We start from the raw sequence: 20,920 nt of genomic DNA on the forward strand, positions 1-20,920 counted from the left end.
CACGTAGTTGTAGAGGGCGATGAGGTCTCCCCTCAGCCTCCGCTTCTCCAGATTAAACAACCCCAGTTCCCTCAGCCGCTTCTTGTACGACATGTGCTCCAGACCCTTCACCAGCTTCGTTGCCCTTCTCTTGACATGCTCGAGTAATTCAATGTCCTTTTTGCAGTGAGGGGCCCAAAACTGAACACAGTAATCGAGGTGCGGCCTCACCAGCGTAGAGTACAGGGGTAAGATCACTTCCCTGTCCCTGCTGCCCACACTATTTCTGATACAAGCCAGGATGCCATTGGCCTTCTTGGCCACCTGGGCACACTGCTGGCTCATGTTCAGCCAGCTGTCAATCAACACCCCCAGGTCCCTCTCTGACTGGCAGCTCTCCAGCCACTCCTCCCCAAGCCTGTAGCCCTGCTGGGGGTTGTTGGGGCCCAAGTGCAGAACCCGGCATTTGGCCTTATTGAAACTCCTACAGTTGGCCTGAGCCCATCACTCCAACCTGTCCAGATCTCTCTGCAGAGCCTCCCTACCCTCAAGCAGATCAACACTCCCACCCAACATAGTGTCGTCTGCAAATTTACTGAGGGTGCACTCGATCCCCTTGTCTAGATCATCAATAAAGATGTTAAACAGGAGTGGCCCCAAAACCGAGCCCTGGGGGACACCACTCGTGACCGGCCGCCAACCGGATTTAACTCCGTTCACCACAACTCTTTGGGCCCGGCCATCCAGCCAGTTTTTTACCCAGCAAAGCGTGCGATCATCCAAGCCGTGAGCAGTCAGTTTCGCCAGGAGAATGCTGTGGGAAACGGTGTCAAAGGCCTTAATGAAGTCAAGGTAGACAACATCCACAGCCTTTCCCTCATCCAATAAGCAGGTCGCCCTGTCGTAGAAGGAGATCAGGTTTGTCAAGCAGGACCTGCCTTTCATAAACCCATGCTGACTGGGCCTGATCATCTGGTTGTCCCGCACGTGTTGTATGATGGTACTCAGGATGATCTGCTCCATCAGCTTCCTGGGCACCGAAGTCAAGCTGACAGGCCTGTAATTTCCTGGATCATCCTTCCAACCCTTCTTATAGATGGGCGTCACATTGGCCAGTTTTCAATCTGTCGGGACCTCCCCGCTCAGCCAGCTCCTTCAGCACCCTCGGGTGTATCCCATCCAGTCCCATAGACTTGTGTGTGTCTATGTGATGCAGTAGGTCACTGACTGTCTCCTCCTGGATTGTGGGGGGGTCGTTCTCCCAGTCTCTGTCTTCTGGCTGAGGAGGCTGGATTCCCTCAATACAGCCAGTCTTGCTATTAAAGACTGAGGCAAAGAAGGCATTAAGCACCTCAGACTTCTCCTCATCACTTGGTACCATGTTTCCTCCTGCATCTAGCAGGGGATGGAGGCTCTCCCTGGTCTTTCTTTTGCTGTTGACATACTTACAGAAACATTTCTTGTTATCCTTGATTGCTGAAGCCCGATTAATTTCTAGCTGGGCTTTAGACCTCCTGATTTCTGCCCTGCATAGCCTCACAGCCTCTTTGTAATCATTGTGAGTGACTAGCCCCTTCTTCCAAAGGCTGTAAGCTTTCCTTTTCTCCCTGAGTTGCAGCCAAAGCTCCCTGTTCAGCCAGGGTGGTCTTCTCTGTCACCAGCTTCTCTTACAGCACCTGGGGACCGCCTGCTCCTGAGACATTAAGACTTCCTTCTTAAAGAGCGCCCAGCCTTCCTGGACGTCTATACCCTTCAGGATCGTCTCCCAAGGGATCCTGTCAAGCAGGTGCCTAAACAAGACAAAGTCAGCCCTTTGGAAGTCCAGGATGTCAGTTCTGCTTAGCCCTCTCCTGGCGTCTCTAAGAATAGATAACTTTATTATTTCATGATCGCTGTGCCCTAGTCGGCCTCCAACCGCCACATCATCCACCAGTCCTCCTCTGTTCACAAAGAGGAGATCCAGCAGGGCACCTTCTCTGGTCGGTTCACTCACCAGCTGCATCAGGAAGTTGTCTCCCACACATTCCAGGAATCCCCGGGACTGGTCCCGCTCTGCTGTGTTGTATTTCCAGCAGATGTCTGGGAAGTTAAAGTCTCCCACAAGAACAAGGGCAAGCAATCGTGAGATTTCTCCTAAGTGCCTATAGAATATTTTATCCACCTCTCTGTCCTGGTTGGGTGGCCTATAGTAGACTCCTACTACAACATCTGCCCTGTTGGCCTTCCCCCTGATTCTAACGCAAAGACACTCCACCCTGTCTTCACTACACTTGTACTCAAAGCAATCATAACAGACCCTAACATACAGTGTTACCCCACTGCCTCTCCTTCCTTGCCTGTCCCTCCTAAAGAGCTTGTAGCCATCAACTGGCGCACTCCAGTCATGGGACACATCCCACCATGTTTCTGTAATAGCCACGACATCATAATTTTCCTGGAGTTTGTTTCCCATTCCACTTTCTGGCCTTTACAAAATAATCACAAGTTATTTAGAATGTGATAGACAAGTGAATGTGTAAGCTCAACACTTTACAACAGTAAACAAAAGCAATGCAGACATAACTGTTTCAGCATGAGTTGACAACAGGAATAACAACCCACTGCAGACTCGGTGTACTCTGTGACTGTTGGTTAATGTTAAAATCTTGGACAATTGTAAGTATAGCCTAGATTAAACCCAGAATACTGCCCTCCAGTATTATAAATCATCTTTCTAATCTGATGTATGGACTCGTTAAGTAAAAACATCTATCCTTTACTGTTACAGAGCCAACCCCAACTTTTGGAGCATGCAGACCGCACACCCTTCTAGATCTACTCCTAATCTTAACTGTTAATACAAGTTGAGGGATGTTCTCCTAACCACTTCTATTTCACTTAAGGCACCGAGCCATTACATTTCACTGCTCTATTGCAATAACCACCTACCACTTCTCTAAGATATAACCCCAAGACTTAGGCCTGACCTCTTAACTTCGTTCTGACTTCCCTCATTCTCCATACTGTATGCCCTACAACTTGGTACCTCTTCCTTTGTAAAATTTCCTACCATTCTTCCATTTTGTCACACAGGAACAGTGTTCTCTATTTTTCTGATCCATTATTATCCTTTTTAATCCATCTTTAACACTGTTGATTAGAAAATCATGCCAGTTTTTCCCACTGCAAATAGCTCATAAAATTTGGATTCTTTTCCATTCTCACTGAAAAAGCATTCATCCAGGCTCACACTACTTCATTTTTTTGCTACAACAAACTCTGGGTTTCCACATACTTCTTCCCCTTCCCATCATTCAGCCTAAATTGCTGCCATAAAAGTCTAGTTTCCATGTCTGCAAGTCTGACTAAGACAGGTTCCTTTTCAAATTCTTTCATCTACTTCCTCTTAGTCTCCACACCAAATGTCAAAGACTGCAAGAACTGATTCCAGTAAGTTTCTTCACTCTAGCTTTTTGCTCGCAACTTCAGCTCAAGTCACACATGGTTTACCACCACTCTCATTTTTGGGACTTCCTCCAAGTAGCCTTATGCCTGAAGCCCAGTCTGGCATTCCTCTATCCTTTCTTTCAATCCTTCTTCAAAACAAACTCTTCCAGGCAGCATCCAAATCTTAATCCTTCCCATAATAAAGTGGTAGCTGAAGAGATGACAAGGATGTAAAATATTTGACCAACATTTTCTTAATATTGGGAGCCAGACTTCAGTTTAGTATGCCAGCTTTATAAACACACAATACCACTTTCTCTGGCAAGCATAGAAGTGAAAGGCATCCACTCCTACTGAATGTAAGCTTTCATTTTCAGGAGTTACGTCTAAACTTCTTTCTTGTGACTGTAGCTTTCTAAATGCGAACTGAGACAGCATTCTCCTGGATTTTACACACAGCTTCCACTGCCAGCCTACTGTGAGATGACAAAGAGGCAGATTTCTCATACCTACCCCTATTCCAAATAATCTTGAAAACAAGGATTATGAAAAAAACTTCTATCTTTACAGAAGGCCCTTCACAGGAACTTCCCTCAGTAAGATACTGCCACACAGTGCAAACTATCACTCTTATTTCCACATTGCCAGCTGGTACAAATTTATAATCTATTTCGCATGTTTGCTTCAATTAGTTGAATTTTACTCGCAATATGACTATCTGAAGCAATGATCTGGTATGTCCATTATCACAAAACATATTTAAATATACTTTTCCACATTTTAAAGAGAAATGGACACACAATACTAAAAGAAAATCCCTTCTAAACAGTATAAGGGATTAATCACCACATTTCTTCAGTAACTACATTTGTGCATAAAGTTACATAGGCATTTAAGCTATATGTTGGTTATTCAAAGCCAGGATGTGACAGTGCATGCTCAAATTTTGGAAGAGTATTTTTTTGGCAACAAAGATACTTTTTTTTTAACCAAGAATGAAAATCAGTGACCAGTATATGCTGTGTTATTCCCCCACAAATGAAGAAGGTAAGACTATGTTATTCTTCCTGGTAAGGAGAATGGAAGCAAGCACGAAGCTGTCTAAAATACAAATGAATTTACAAATCTTTAGTCACAAGCTCACATCTTGTTTAGCAAAGATCTATGATAAGCCACATCAACTAAAGAGTTAGTTTACTTAAAATTAAGAGCTATAAAGAAAAATATGTAATCTGAAAAAGGACTTAAGTTAGGTAGCATGAACAATCCCATGCACCCTGAAATCCCTATAAGTAAAGATACTGACAATGCAGTATCATAAGCTCCACACACTAGAGGTTTGTATCACATCCGAGTTAGCTTTATCTCTACTGCCTGATACTTTACCAATCTCAAGAAACAACCACATTGTAACCAGCTCTTTCATCAAAGGAATTTTATTCGAATTGGAGCAAAGTGTGCTATCCACTGAAGAAATTTTACTGATGACTGAAATCAGGATTAATGAGCAACTAAGCAAGGGAGCAGGACACAAAGCTAAACCTGGGCTCTTCTGATAACTTAATTTTAACATTTCAGACCTTATTTACAAAGACTAGCATACACAAAAACTTGCAAGATCTTCTTCTCCAGTAAATTCCCTGCTACAGCTGTGTGGGTTAGATGAGCAACAAGTAGAACCTCCCATTCAGAGCACAGACTACTGTCCGGACCTGAAAAAACGTTTTAGGCATTCCGTGAGGTTTTTTTTGTTTTCAGCGATCAAAATTTTTTTTTTTTTTTAAACAAATTATTATTGACGGCTTAGGTAATTTTGATATTATTTTTTCCTTTGAAGAGAACGTCTCTGTATTTTTCAGTATATCAATTCACTTCTAGCTTTTAGGTTTGCTTGTCAGAAGTCTTTGATGAACACCAAAGGCCTGAGATTAATAATCAAGTAATCACAACCAAGTAATCAGAGTAATTTTATAGTGGCCGAAGAAAGCTGTATTTAAAGCTGAAACAATTTTGCTTACTATGAAAACTTGTGACCTCTACATTTAGCAAGACTGGCTACTTTACAGTTCTTTGGTCCTGTTTTTATCTCCTGATCCATCTTTTTTGTTAATACTTTTTGTTCATTTACCTTTTTAAACATTCAGGACACAATATATGTGTCTTCAAAGATGATGCATTTAAACTCCCTATATACTGACAGAAAGACATTACAAAATGAAGGCTGTAGAAAGCCTTCAGAAAAGTGACTTGCGGATTCAGTCCATCAGCTAACAAACCAGTGGGCACATTTCAAGACACCTCCTCAATACTGGCAACATTTTTCATCATTTCAGAACTCAAAAGTGAATGGCCATGTGATTCCTTGTTTTAACTGCTTTAAAGGCTTCCCTTACAGATGGGGTTGGAGGGTCTCCTCAGCACAGCAAAGGAAAACCTGTACCATGATGCATGTTCTATATATCTCTTATGAACAGATTTCACATTCTGTAAAAAGTGGGAACCTAATAAAAACCACATATTAATGTAAAACATTACTGAACTGTGAATCATCCATGCTCCTTTTACTTCTGCACCATGAACTTTGTATCTTCCACTCTGGCTTTAGGAAGACCAAATATTTGTGTTCTGGACTAGCATGATCAGCTTTTACAGCATAAGCTACAAGGATATTTCCATCTAAATCATCTGCACCATATGTACTAGTGTTTCTAAATGAGATAATTTCTATTCAATAAAATGTAAAATCACAAGTGTATTTAAAACACTCCATCGTTTAAAGCCAGACTAACATCAGAATTTCACTATACATACTAGAGACTTTGGCATGTACAGCTTTTCTAGTTCCTACAGACAGCAATATGATTACTGTATAACATATCCTGGATGTGAGTAATAAGAAACGTGCTTTTTTAATATTAATTCTAGTTCTACACACACATTTTGATAAGAACAGTAAAATTCAGCTGGGGAGGAAGGATACTTTAATACTCAAAACTGTTCTGTCTCTTTAAAGTCACTGCTGCCTTCCACAGTACTCAAGGATACAGTGCATGGATGATGTTGGATGGTGTCTACAATTATGCATTTTTAAAATTCTGCAAGTAGCATGGGTTTCTTATTTAAACTGTATATCCTTAAACAAAACCTTAAATTATGTTGCAGCATTTGCAAATCAGTGTCTTCCTTACAAAGCACTAATCACACTAGAAGTAATTAACATTTTCCACACAGTTTTAAAGTAAAACCCCTATGCAAACAGTAGTTGGTAGTTAAACACCACACAGGACTTCTATACAAGGCTACTGTACTTATATTACTTGGTTTCAATCTATTTCTGGATTCAATCTAGGTACAAAACTTTACAGTAATGACAGACCTAAAAGCCAATACTACTTTTCTTCTCATGTATTAACATTACAGGTTCTAGCAGATTTTCAGGATAAATAGGACAGGACTGGTACATCTTGGATAAGAAATGCCATTAGCATGGGAACCAAATTCAGAACCTTTGCTTGCTCTCCAGGAACAAGGACATTAGTTCCCATTTCTCTACCTTACACAAAAGCGATCCACCTATCTAGAAACAACAAAAAGTAACTTGGTCATTCTCCCAGAAGTGAAGAATTTTCTACAACTATTTAAAGCAATTCTACATTAATTTAACTGTTTTTACAAGCACTTCAGGAATGCAAGTTAGGAAACATCTAACATATTTTACTTCTAGGGATAGGTAAATACACCTACATTACTGCGTGCAGCATCTGTACATTATATATTTGTGGTAAACAGTTGTTAAATCCAGTATTCCCCCCAAAAGCTTATGTTGTCCACTACTTGGGGGAACCTGGCCTCCTGACTAGAGCTACTGTGCTGACTGGAGAGCTGGCAATCTCTGCCAAATGGCTGCATTGATAGACTGCTCTTTTCCTGCCTTCTCTCACAGAAGACAGAGAGAAGGGCTGGGTGGCAGATCAAAAAAAGAACACCCTGCAATTTCAATTTCAAGTAATTGACTTAAATGGTCAAACATGCTGAAAGATGCAATCAGACCTTTGCAAGTAACATCACTGTAAGACAGGCATGCCCAAGTACATTGGCTAGACAATTCAAAGAGAACCTAACTTCAGACATGTAGAAGTTAGTTTAAAATACACATCTTACATGGACTGCAGTAGGAAAGTCATCTGAATTATCTTTGGGAAGACAAATCACTTCAGAGAGCGCCTTTTCTTCTCCACTCACCCTGAGGAGGATCTACAGTTAGGAACTCATACTTACTATGTCAAACTGTCAAGAATTTAGGGTAGGGAAGATAAATCCTACTCTTTGCTCTGACCAGAACGTATTATATCTGTTAGTACCAGGCAAGCCATCACAGCTTCACAACCCGAGGCCTCCTGACCAGATTTAGCCTGAAGTACCACCCATTCAATTCACAGCAGTTTCCAGGTTCCCAGGAGGCTCAGAAGCTCTCCTATGTCATGTGGCAAGATACATACTCATCACATGAATAAAATCATAGATGCATCTCCAGCCATGTAATTAGAGTGTGCCTGCATGTGCTTGTATACTCCTTCACACATACATAAGGTCTTCCCAGGGTGGTGGGGGTGTGTGCCTGCCTCATACTTTTCTCTCCCATGGTGTTCAACTCTCAACTGGCATCCATAAAAACAGAATGTTGGCATTGTTGTTTCACATTATAGACAGACCATGAGCGTGAGACTGGGAACATCTACTGCTCTGAGTATGTTTACCCTGCATAATTTAACAGTATGTAAATATCTAAGCTAGATAAGTATCAATTAGATAACTAGAAATGAGGTAGCTCCAGAAATGAAAACTACACTAACACGATAATCCACCCATGCTTGTTTATACTATTCAAAGAACTTAGACATACAGTGCTGTATGGAGATACCTGCACTATTATTCATAGACATACCAGCAGTGTAATTTCCTTTGCAGGGTAAGAAAATTCTTGCAGAATAGGTAAAATTCTAAGGCTCCACAGCTGAGTGACAAGCACTAAGAAGTCAAAAAAAATTCTTGCAAGAAGATAGTTTCTTCAACAAATAAGATTTTAGCAAGAAAGAAAGGCACTACTTCCACAGCATTCCTTGAAGACTCCTTGGAAAAAACGACTGGCTTTTCAACTGACAGTATTGAACCAACATATATGTATCTCATAAGCAATGTAATCAAATCAAGTTTCAGATTTTTTCTGCTATTATTTGAAAGTCAGAACGACTCAACAAGGAAACAGTGGTTTGTTTTGGAAAGGTTCCACAAGCTCCTTTCATATGAAAGTTTAAAATCCTGCAGAAAGTCATCAGATGTTTCAAGTACAGTTATTCTTTGAAGAGTTGTTTTAAAAATTATATTCTAATTGTTCCATATGTGTTTTCTTCACATGACTTAGATATATTAACTCGGTTTGATTCAACCCCTCCAAATAAACATCCAACACAGAAAAAATAAGTGAACGTATTTTTTCACTTCTAAAAAAAAAAAGTATCATTAGATTGAATATTTGTCCATTTACAGTAACACTATATTACATATAGTTTTATGCCAGACAACTGCTGTATATTTATTCCTCTTTATTTATATTATTTTCTGTAAAATGAGATTTAACACCTTTACATAAATAACTTCCAACCTGTAAGAAAAGAAGGCTCAGGGGAGACCTTATCATTCTCTACAACTACCTGAAAGGAGGCTGCAGCGAGGTGGGTGTCAGTCTCTTCTCCTAAGTAACAAGTGACAGGACAAGAGGAAACGGCCTCAAGTCGCACCAGGGGAGCTTTAGATGGGGTATTAGGAAAAATTTCTTCACCAAAAGGGTTGTCAAGCATTGGAACAGGCTGCCCTGGAAAGTGGGGGAGTCACCATCCCTGGAGGTAGTTAAAAAATGTGTAGATGTGGCACTTAGGGACATGGTTTAGTGGTGGACTTGGCAGTGTTAGGTTAACTGTTGGACTTGATGTTCTTAAAGGTCTCTTCCAACCTAAATGATTCTATTATTGTATTCTATGTTTTAAAGAGAAACCTTTGCAAAAGAAACAAGATGCTTTATTTTTGAACTATGCAGTAACACTCTCTAATTTTATGTTCTATGTAGATCTGTTTTGATATGGAACAAACAATTGTCTTAACTATTATACATTGACATTCGTAAGTTAATGTAAAACCTTTAAAGTACTTAGTGAATTATTTCTACTATAGTAATCTTAAGGAATCTCTGTTGTGGTCATAGAATAGGTATTAAATCTCAGCTGGAGCACACTGACATTCAGTAATCTCCCGACACCACACAGAAGTAATAGAAATTAGAACAAGAACAAGCTAGCACCTAACCAGACCAACTTTAACTGCATTAGTAGTACGATAACAGCTTTTAGAAATACTTACTTTTTTTCTCCTTTTAAGTGCCAGTATATATAGTGCAGAGCACAGATCTAACAAAGGTTTTTCCATGTTTGACCACCTGAGTAAATGAACCAAGATAGTGACCTAAGGATATGGAACAACTAACCCAGAAGGGACTGATTTTCATTTATTGTCTCAAAGGAATACAAAAATCTTTCCACAGCTGCAGAAGGATGATTTTAGGTTCATCCCAACTAGTTAAGTTTCCATGAGAAGGACTGGAGGAGATGCTAAGACAAATTCTCTACTTTGTGTTCATCAGAAGTGAGGCAGGAGGAAATAAACCACTTTATCATGTTAATATTTCCAACCTTGTGGTAAAAAGAACCTTACCAAGGTGGCTATCAAAAAAAAAAAAAAAAAGAAAAAAAAATCTATAGTTGAATTAGGTGCTTAAACTACAGAATGCTATGCCAGTGTAAAAATAATGTCAACACTAATGCAAAATAGAAGATATTCTTAAATTAAACAGTTATTTGTCAGGCACCATCTGCTTTTTCTTTCATTCTTTTCCGACTCTGATCTGTAAGAAACCACATCAGTATCAAATGTCACTTAGTTCTTATTCAAACAGAGTAGTCCAGACACAGCGGCTGCACCAGCTGACTTAGCTGACCTGGACCTAGAGTAAAAACAAACCCCTATAAATCACCAGATGCAAGCAATTGAATAGTGATCAGTTTAATTAACTGAACAGCTTTCCAAAGTTTACTGTATTGTTTTAACCCTTCAGGCTTCTTCAAGAATGGTAACTTGCAATTTGTATTCAAGGGCAGGATTTGACCAGAGGGCTACACATTACTAGCTTTAGATTCCCATTGATAAAACACAAATCCCACACATGAAAAACGTGTCTCTTCTTTTTTCCAATTAACAGTATGATAGCAACTATTTTTGTTAGGAGTTCCTTCAACATTTTAGAGAAATTAGATCACAGGGAAAAAAAAAAAAATCAAACTGATTTTAAGTGAAAACCTCTGGAATAAAATTTCCTTTAAAATCAGCTGGTTTGGTTAGGAGCCCTATATGACTTTTACAACTTTATGCTTTTATTACAGATGCCACATCAAGTAACCTACTAATTTCTCTCAAACAAAACAACGAACATAATTGTGTGTCACAATTATATGTATTAATGCAGCCATAAAAAAAAAAACCATGCCACACATTAGAATGGGCTCAAAAAGACATTCTGAAGATAGTGGCAAAACATCTTCTAACCTAGATACTTGTCCTGAAGCTGCATCTCGAGGGGATTTCCCCACGTTGCCCACTGAAATTAACGGAATTTTGCCATGATTTAACGCAAGTGGGATTTCAGCCAAGATGCATAATGATAGAGTATAACTCTTGTTTTAAAGTCTGCATTGTACAAGTTTGTGTAACGTTTACTATGTTTGTACAGTGCCTAGCACAACAGGGCTGAGGCTTCTGGGCACTACCACAACATAAATTAATTCTAATGCAGTCTTTGTATCTGAAGGAAACATAAAAACTACAAGGATTAAACTCAATTATACACATTTTAAACAACGTGCTAAACAATATGACATAATCAACTTCTTAACCACAAGCTGTTCTATTTCCAATTATTTCACTTTAATCTCTGTAATGCATGTATTTCCGTGAACCCTGCAGAGTTAGTTCCACTAACTAGGGACAAAAGTAGGATCTACTTACAAAGACAGAAGAGTTATATTGGCAGAGACTGGTCCCAGATCTGGAATGATCTCCAGTTCATTGTTGTTCAACTTCCTATTAGTATTAAAAAAGGGAGAGTCAGCTTTGATGTTAATCAAAAAGTATGTACATTGGACTTGCTAAATTGCAGAACAGTGTCACACCAGAATTCAAAAATAATTCCAGTTTCGCTTAACATAAAATATTAGAACAGCAAACATCTTTGTTGTTCAACCTATTATCCCTAGAGAAATAGCTATACAATTAGCATACACAAACACTGGTTGGGTTTTTTGGGTGTGTTTTTTTTTTCTTTTCTTTAATTAAGACAAATTAACTTACACTTCCTGAAGACTATGAAGGTGATCCAAGAGACTGGTCTTGATTGAAGATAATTTGTTGTGACTTAAGTCCCTATGAGGTTACAAAAATAAAGAGCCTGTCAGTTTTGCGATAAAATATGGGGTAAAGCAATACAGTGGAAATCCAAATTATGTTATCATTTGTTTCCAAGTACATAAAAAGGGTTTTTTTTTATATTAGTAAAATTAGAATAGAAACCCATTTGAGTATACAAGGTATAAACAAGTGTAAATGCCAGCAGTGTCAAAGAATTTCCTATACCTCTGAACAATTTAGAACTGTTCACTGGGATGTGTGCAAGACCCATAAAAAAAATCCTAAGGTTTTGGCTCATATACACCACCAACAACTCTTTTCCCCCATCTCTTCACAACAAAGTATCTGGCTAAAGCAACCTCTTGGTTACAAGGAAAATTCGCAAACCAATACTCATAGTCTCATTCTTTGAGTCAACCATATTTGTAACATTTACTCTTCTCGCTTCTCTGAAGCAACACACAGATGGTAAATACACGATGAGGACTGTCCATAAACGTCAGTTCTATTTTTATGCTTTCACACAATTCAGGACTCCATTCCTACATAACCAAATTTAATGGGGATCTTAAACAAGCAATATCAGAAGAAAACACATAGAACGGCCTAATTCTATTGAGTTTTAAGATGTCTATACACTAGTCACATTAATACTGCACTTAATCGCATTTGAAGTAGCTTGAGCACTCAGCTCTGTACTGCCACTCTGTACTGAAGATCCCAAATATATACTGATGCAGTTTATAAGAAATCTTGTTAGCACCTTTGCAGTGTTTACTACACACAAGCCAGGGTACTAAGAACGCCACACATTTTCTTGATTACTGTCAAGAAATTATTTTCCCCACAGACACCATGCATCTTTACTATACGTCCTCTTAAACATTTGACACCATAGAATCCTAAGAAACTTTTGCTGTAGCCTCAAAAGTACTTAAAATATCACAGAAATAAAAGAATAACCATACAATAGAAGTCAGAGAAGCTAATTACAGAAACTCAGACTCACACATCTGTAGAGATCTGCACAAGTGGTACAGACTCACAACTGTTCTTTTAACCGTGTTGAAAAAACCCTGTTGAAAACCTCCCCCTTCTTAGTCACTCACCCACCACAACACGCACCTTCCTGCCCCCATACTACAGCCTGTCACTACCTCGCCTGCACCAATTCAGCCATCTCCGAAGTGCTCGCTGGACATTGTAACACTGAGTTTATCCAAGTCAGCAAACAAAAATGGCACTATTTTTAAGGAGTTCTTAAACTCACTCCAGTGACAGTCTGCAATGCAGACACAAAGAATTGCATCAGCACGCTTCAGCAGTGAGCTGCTGTAGCATCAGGTAAAGGCAAATAAATTTCTCACCCTTCATGACACTTTTACCCATGCTAATTAAGCACTGAACCCAACATGCCTGGGGTCATCACCAAGCCATGTGGGCATGAAGTGTTTTTCAGGTGGAATCTACGGGGGGAACTCCAGGATTCCTTACTTTTTCTGGGTAACATGACTCAGTACAGTCACCTATACTGAGCATGCCAAACACAGGCCTGACTGTCATGGATGGGCCTACTCTACATCTACAGTTCTGGAAGCGAAGAAACCCGATGATCAGCATATCCTTGCTGCACATAGACCAGAATCGGCTTAAATCAAGCCAGGGACAGGGTCTGTGCTAGGTGTTCCGCTCTGTGACTAAGCCCTGGACAACTGCAGATACAGAGAACTCTGCTTTCTCTGCACCCACTATTGCATATCCTCAGACACAGGTGTAATGCTGCAACCCAGCCAGGCACCTAAGTTTCTTCAACAGCACAGGGGACAGTAAAACCATGTTTTAGACTCTCCCAACTGTTTGGGACTTTATCCAGTGCTTGTTCCAATGTTGCCAGGACAATTCTATCATCCTTTTTGTCCTCCCCTGGAGTCAGTGGTTAAAAAAAATAATAAAATCAAACATTAAAAGTAATCTCAGGCACATACAGGCATTACAAGAGGTACCACCAGTACCTGGCTACGAGGTGTGCTCTGAGCCAGCCAACTGGATCACGCCCAGCAGGCTGCAGAGCTGCAGCACCAGTGCCTGGCTCACAGCCATGGGCAGGGAGGAGATCTGCGCTGTTTCCCAAGCCAGGGCTGCACACGAGTGTTCACAGGGCAGACCCACAGGTGCTAAAGGCATTTTCCAGCCCAAAAAAGGGGTGTTGAGGACTGGCAGAGAGCCATCTAGAGAAGGGGAACACCTTCCACCACCTTCAGGTGGCCACGGAGAGGATGTTTTCAGAGACTCGTCTCTGGGCTCAAGCACCTAATATATACCTGCGCCTTCTTCCAGGTGTCTAAACCCCTACAGATTTTCCTCTTAAAAATGGAAAACCAATACAGTGTTAACATTTTTAAAAACCCACAAATGTTGGTTTCATCATTATGATTTTGAGTTCTCCTGTAAATGAGGTTAACCACACTTGAGTTAGAGGACTGCACCTTTCACTGCTTAAAAATCTAGTACAAACATTCATCTGGCCATAGACTGAAGAAAAAAATCTCTGTTTAACATCTGAAGACATTAGCTGCATAGATCTGAAATTCTCGTACTGCATTCTTAAATTCTGAAAAAAATATGCTTTACAAAGATCTAGATGGGAATCTAACTTGGTCCTTTAAAGCAGACAGAGTAGAGACAATTTTTACCCTTAAACTTAATTCAGTATTTGGCTTTGGTCTGTAGGGATTATAAGAACTATGCAAATAAACAGCCAAAATTCAGTGAAGTTATGGCTGTTAGTGCCTAATATGTTACTGTTCTTCATGCTTCAGACGAGACTTGGGAATCAGTAATTATTTCAACAAAGAGCTTTCAACATTAGTGCTAAAAACCTGCATTTCTTCATTTCGTCTAAAAACCCTGCAAAAGGTTTATTTAAAACATGTTTGCCTAAAGGACCTACCAGACAGTAACAGACATGAGTAGATTTGTTCTGCTGGAGTTGTAACACGTTAAAAAAAAAATATATATCTGGCAGAGTCCTTAAACTATAAAAATCCTGCAATTACAACCACTGCTGTGCATGATCACCACACTGGAGCCAGACACTTTCACTCGTAGCTCAAGCTCACATCCATCTGGAGTCTATCAAGGCAACCCTGAGCGTAACAACTTACATTAGGTTTCAAGCTATGTTTTTTGTGTTTGTTGTTTAACACTAAAGATACCCTCATATATTCCACATAGCACCCACTTTAAAAAATACATACATACAAATTCCTCATTCCTGGTTTACTTACAGCAGGTTGTCAAACACAAGTTGAAAAAAAATCCCAAAGCAAAACAAAAAAAATCCCAAAGCAAAACAAAAAAACCCAACCTCCAGACAATACTGATTCGCCCGTTTCACACGGATCCATACATGCTTGTCTACCAATTGTTGGATAAAATAAAAATTATAAGCATTTTACTAAACATTATTTCAGTACTAGTGGCAAGAGAAACTTCAGGAAAAAAGCCTTGCAAGTTACATTTTTAAGTCAGAGTGGTTGGAAGTGAACCAAGATTTAAAATATTTGTCTTTTAGCAATATTCTAAGTGAAGTTTAAGCCTACAGAAGTTCCTGAAACTTAGATTTTTATCTGTTAAAAATGCCTCAGATCCATTGCTTCTATCATCCCCGGTGCAAAGCTACATTTCAGTCCAACGCATTTCTCAACGTATCTTAAAACACATATGATGAAAAGGTTTGAAAACAAATCAGTATTTTTCCCCTCATAGAAATGGAACTGATAATGTTGAAACACTAAGATTATTACTATGCATTTTCCATTTCTGAATTTTCCTTGTCTGTTAAAATCACATTACAGGTGGGGAGAAAATCTCCTCTGTGATTACTTTTGCTACTAGAATTTCAAAAGCCATGAAAGACATAACAGTGAATGCACTCTGAAACTTCAGAAACCAGATTTATATTAAGAAATTATTTATAACAATAAAAAGTATATATACCTGTTCTTCACCTCAGATTTCTAATAAAAGTGATTGAACATTTAAGTAGATTGCCTCCACTTGAAAAAGCATGCCATAGTTTCTGAGGCCCTTTAAGAACCCCATTTTATGAAAGAGACTATTTTCAATATTCCATTACGTTTGTATGACCATCTTTCATAACTCACGAGTATGTGTTAGAAAGCTGAAACATAACTCTGAACATCAATGTTTGTGTGATAAAAAATTGAAAGGAAGGCCTAATGAATAAAGGGAGAGGGCGAGTGTTTCTTCACACATTTTATAAATATAACTTTTAGACTCTTAATTTACAACACTTAGTCACAATTATCATCTTCTTCCTTAGAGAACTCAGAAACCTGAGCCCCAAGTCAAATTTTAAAATGCAAATCCAGCAACAGCTTCTTAATCAGTCCCACTGGGGCCTATAGAGCTGCTAATTCAGCAGAAATCAGGAGAGCTGAAAAACAAAAAGCCAGGCTGTAGCTGTTTTAAGACACTGATCCAAAGTGACTCATAAATCAGCTTGCTATGTTCAAGTTTTAGTCTGGAAAATATTGAAAAACAGCTGTGAAAACCATACAGCCCTTTTTTCTGGCAATTCTGGTAGAGAACTAGAGGATTTATAAAATGTAAATACTAAAGACGTAATACAAACACAAGTGAAAACCATCTTTCAGACTTTCCCTCCTGCCCCACCAACAGTTTTAGCATTCCTCGGTGAACCTGGCGAGGAGTATGGCAGTGCCACCAGGAGTTTGCATGCACGGAGGACACTGGCCAATGCTCAACACTCTTCCTCCCTCCCTCCCTCCACCTCTGCTACACCAGCTCTAACAAAACCACATTCTTGCAAGTGCGGGACACATATCCTGGAAGTAAATGGAAACCTAACTTCAAAACTGTTTGTACACAAAACCATTACATATGTTTATCAGTTTTCAGTACACTGTTACCTTCCACGAAGGCAGGGTTACAGAAGATGGTATTTTTGGCTAAAATCACAGTAAAGCTGGCAATTATAGTCCGTTTACACCCCATTTTGCGAAGCCACTTCCGTAGAAAGCAGTAGCCTCATGCCACCAAAAAGAAGGGGGCAAAAAAAAAAAAAAATAAGCCTGAGTTATTTCCCGCCTTGTCCACTCTGAGGTCACACAGCCTTTCCACATTAGACACTCTCATTTTATTTCACTGAGAGATTTGAACACAAAAGGCATGAAAGAGTGGAACAGAGCTTCAAAAAACCAACCTCCTCTGACCCACTCTCCATCTGGACAAGTAGATGGATGGGCAGAGGAAGGTGCAGAGCCTAAAGCGGGCCTAGACCTCTCTGGCACAAGAGCTTTCACTCTCCTGCTTGGGAGATCTTGCGTGCATATACTGAGAACATGGTGTAATAGCTCTTGTTTTCTAAAGAGGATTGGAAAGCTTGCAATTAACTACTAGCCTTTGGCTATACCTGCTATGGACTGCCATGGAAAACACAGTAAACATATACCAATAAAATTCATAAACCATCTTTTACAATTTGTAAATGCACAGTTTGTTGCAACAATAATCCAGGCTAGTCAAACTTTTTTTGCATATGCAAAACTGGAACGCATTATAATCTTAGAGACTGCGCAATCCCAGCCCCAAGTAGTGGGGTAGCTGGAAGTAACCGATGAGGCAGCACTCTTCCTTGTTCTCTTATTAAGAGGGGAAGGAAGAAAGCCCGGGGTACTTCTAAGGCATTTGACACAAACAAAAGAAATATTTACACAAAAGGGGCCAGATCACATGGTTTGGTGACACCTACAAAGATGTAGGTACTCCTGTGAGTTTAAGAGCAAGTGACACAGCTGTCCAATGAGTAACCACAGCAGGGTTTCTTACAACAGACCAAAGCTTATTTATACAAGTGGAACTTATTTTCTCACACTTTTAAAGGAATGTGAACTTACATAAGGACAATTTACACTACCAAGGGAATTCTAATTAGAAAAACCTCTCTTGTTCTAACAAAAAATCCCTGCAATGTGTTTTATTCTCTCTCAGTAACGTAAGTGGAAAAGACAAATTTGGATTACTGCTAATGCAAAATGCTTTTTAAAGCAACTCTAAAAATGAAAGTTCTGTGATTCGTCCCCTTGGGGTTTTTTTTAGCATGCTGAAACACCTGAATTTTAACTTAACTGTGCTAAAGTAAGCTAAGCTAAGAAATTAAGCTGTGAAGCTTACCTTAGTATCAAAAAAGCCTTAGGTTTTGTCAGAAAACTTATGTCAGCGTACTGAAATAGTTCAAAAGTACAGGAGGGCTGAAATTTAATAGGAAGCAAAACCAGTTGTTGAATGTAAAGCAGATCCGGTATTTGATTCGTATGCTTCAATCACATAAACCAAAAGGAAAAAAAAAAAAAAAGTTTCTTTCCCCTCACACTTTCCTACGCCACTCCTGGAAATATTCAACTCCCATAGCCATTCCTATGCTCAGTTCCATATGGTGTCAATAGAGCCATCCACATTTCATGAGTAAAGCAGCATGACCTCCAGACGAGGCAATTGAACAGAATTAGCCACAACTAATTGAAAGTCTTCCTGTTTACTTTAAAGTCCTTATCTCAATCTGCTTTGGAAATGTAATAGAAAATTAATACGACTAATATAGAAAATCTTTGAGTGACAAGAAATGAAAACCAAATGTGAAGAGTCCCTCAGCTATTCTCAGGCTTTTAGAAAGCTCCCGTAATTTATACTTTGTCCATAAAAGTTTGTCACTGAAAGTAAATTTTCTACAGATTGCATTTCAGTACGCGTTACTGCGGGTTCAGTGAATCCGTGCCACCAGACCGAGCGGGGCAAGCTCCCGTGTTAGTACAATCATTAAAGCCAAAACCATCAGGGAATGCAGATGAAGAACTACACAAATAAAACCGAGACCAGTTTTCCCAACGCACAAATCAATATTAACTTGATGATTACTGCACGTTTTCCAAGAAAGTCACCAGAACTTTTTTCCTCCCCACTCTCAAACCACCGAGAAGCGCTCCCGGGCCCGGTTTCAGCCCAGGCGCCTATCGCCACCGCCGCCCGGGGGACGCTGTCCCGCCGCTGCCCCCGCTGACAGCTCGGCCGCCGGCCCCAGGCGCTGCCCCGCCCGCACGTCGCACCTCGCTGCCAGCACCTCCCGTTTCGCTCCCTCCACGAACCCCGCGCTGCCCTCCCCAAAGCCCGCCCGCCCGCGGACGCGACCGCGGCCCCCGCCGCGCACCTCGGCCCCCAGGGGCAGAAGATGGCGGACGGGCGCGGGGACGACACCCCCAGCCCCCCGCCCCCCCATCGGCGGTGCCCGCCGCCCCGATACTCACAGCTGAACCGCCCCCCGCGGCAGCCGCTCGGGCAGCCGGCTCAGCTCCAGGCGGCTGCAGGCGACGAGGTGCCCGGCGCAGCGGCAAGGCGCGGGGCAGCGGGCGGCGGCGGCGCGGCCCCCCAGCAGCAGCGGCGGCGGCAGCAGCAGCGGCAGCAGCACCAGAAGGGCGGCGGGCGCCCCGCGGGGCCGGCGGGGCATGGCGGGCTCGCAGCCTGCCCGCGCTCCCGTCCCTGGCGCTCCCTCCCTGACAGAGCCGGGCGCGGCGCGACCTCCCGCCTCTCAGCGCGGGTGGCGGCTCCCGCTCATGCCCCGGAGCCGCCGCCAAGGGGGAAAGGCGGTGGGATGGGGGGGCGGGAGGCGCAGAATAAAAGTAAAAGGAGAAGCGGGACAGGGGTGCGCCGCGCCGCCGGCCGCCAGCCACTCCGCAAACTTTCCGCCGCCTCAGACCGCCTCCGCGCGGCCGGGGGAGCCCCGAGCGCGGCCCGCCCCGCCGCAGCCCCCTCCCCCTGCCATGTGACAGCCGCAACCCCCGCCCGCCCCGCCGCGGCCGGGGGCGCCCGGCCCGGCCCCGCGGGGATGGCGGGGCGGGCGTGTAGGATGGCGAGCAGGGGCGCGGGTGGGCTGGCGTCGCGCCCCGCTGCTGCCAGGCGGTGGCGGCGGGACCACCGGCACCCCGGGCCCACTGCCCGCCCCGGGGGGACTAGCTGACGACGGGCCTCGCAGCACGGTTGGGCGCACGTGTGGGCCCTCGCTGCCTTCCGCGGCCGCTCTGGGGGCGGGCGGGAGCGGGCAGCGGGCCCTGGGTGCCCTGCGCGTCGCCCGCCGCGGAAGGGTGCCGAGGGTGCCGAGGCCCTGCCCGCGCAGGATTTCCCTTCGCCGTCGCGCCGGTTAGTCGGGGCAATCCAGAAGCTGCTCCAGAGGCCCCAACAGGTTCCCAGCCAAGCCTGGGGTCACCGGCATGTAAAAGGTGAGGTGAGGTTAACTCCTGCCTTCCGGGTCCTGCGCGGCTAGTCCAGACACCGTAATTAAGCCCATTATGTTCCCCACAGGATCCCAGCTCCAGAGGTTCAGGAAAGTGGGCAGGGCATACAGATTCCACATCTCTGAGGTAATCTATGTAATTTAAGTAAATACCTATTGTTCAGCTTCCATATGTAAGCCCAGACCCTGCCATGGATTCAATTACTGTAGGCTTCACACACCCCTGCTCGGCAGCAGCCGACATCACACTGCTCACGGACACTCTGCTTTCTCTCCCACCTTTATACGGTTCACCTGGAAGATTGTACACATCTTAAGACACCGAAGGAACCAGAGGCCTCAAAAGCCTGACAGCTCTGATACCAAGATTTGTAAGGCTGAAACTTTGTCGCTATTTTTATTGTTCCCATGTGTATCTCAGGACACAGGTTAAATTAAAGAAACAAAACCACATTTTTGTCAGGAATCATGAATTTGCAAGCCAAGCAGGCAAGCCCTGAACAACTACAAACATGCATGTGCTACTGTCAACATGGCTGTTCCAGGTGCATAGGGTGTGCAGAGCTGTGCAGTGTTTTGTCAGCTTGTGCTCCATTGACCACTGCTGCTCCTTAAGGAAATGACTGCAGGAAAACAAACAAACACTGCAGGAACACACATTTTTTCTACACATCA

General features: G+C 42.2%; 1 protein-coding gene across 1 annotated transcript in view; it reads right to left on the reverse strand.

Annotated features, from left to right (window-relative positions):
- LRIG3 (leucine rich repeats and immunoglobulin like domains 3) overlaps positions 1-19,462 on the reverse strand; it is a 47,082-nt gene extending 27,620 nt beyond the window's left edge. The window contains exons 1-3 of the mRNA XM_074869362.1: positions 19,263-19,462; positions 11,860-11,931; positions 11,518-11,592 (exon numbers count right to left, since the gene is read on the reverse strand). Of these exons, the coding sequence (XP_074725463.1) occupies positions 11,518-11,592; positions 11,860-11,931; positions 19,263-19,462 (347 nt within the window). The remainder of the gene's footprint in view (positions 1-11,517; positions 11,593-11,859; positions 11,932-19,262) is intronic.
- Between the last annotated feature and the right edge of the window lie 1,458 nt (positions 19,463-20,920).

Source organism: Strix uralensis, chromosome 5, assembly GCF_047716275.1.
Source record: "Strix uralensis isolate ZFMK-TIS-50842 chromosome 5, bStrUra1, whole genome shotgun sequence".
NCBI lineage: Eukaryota > Metazoa > Chordata > Aves > Strigiformes > Strigidae > Strix > Strix uralensis.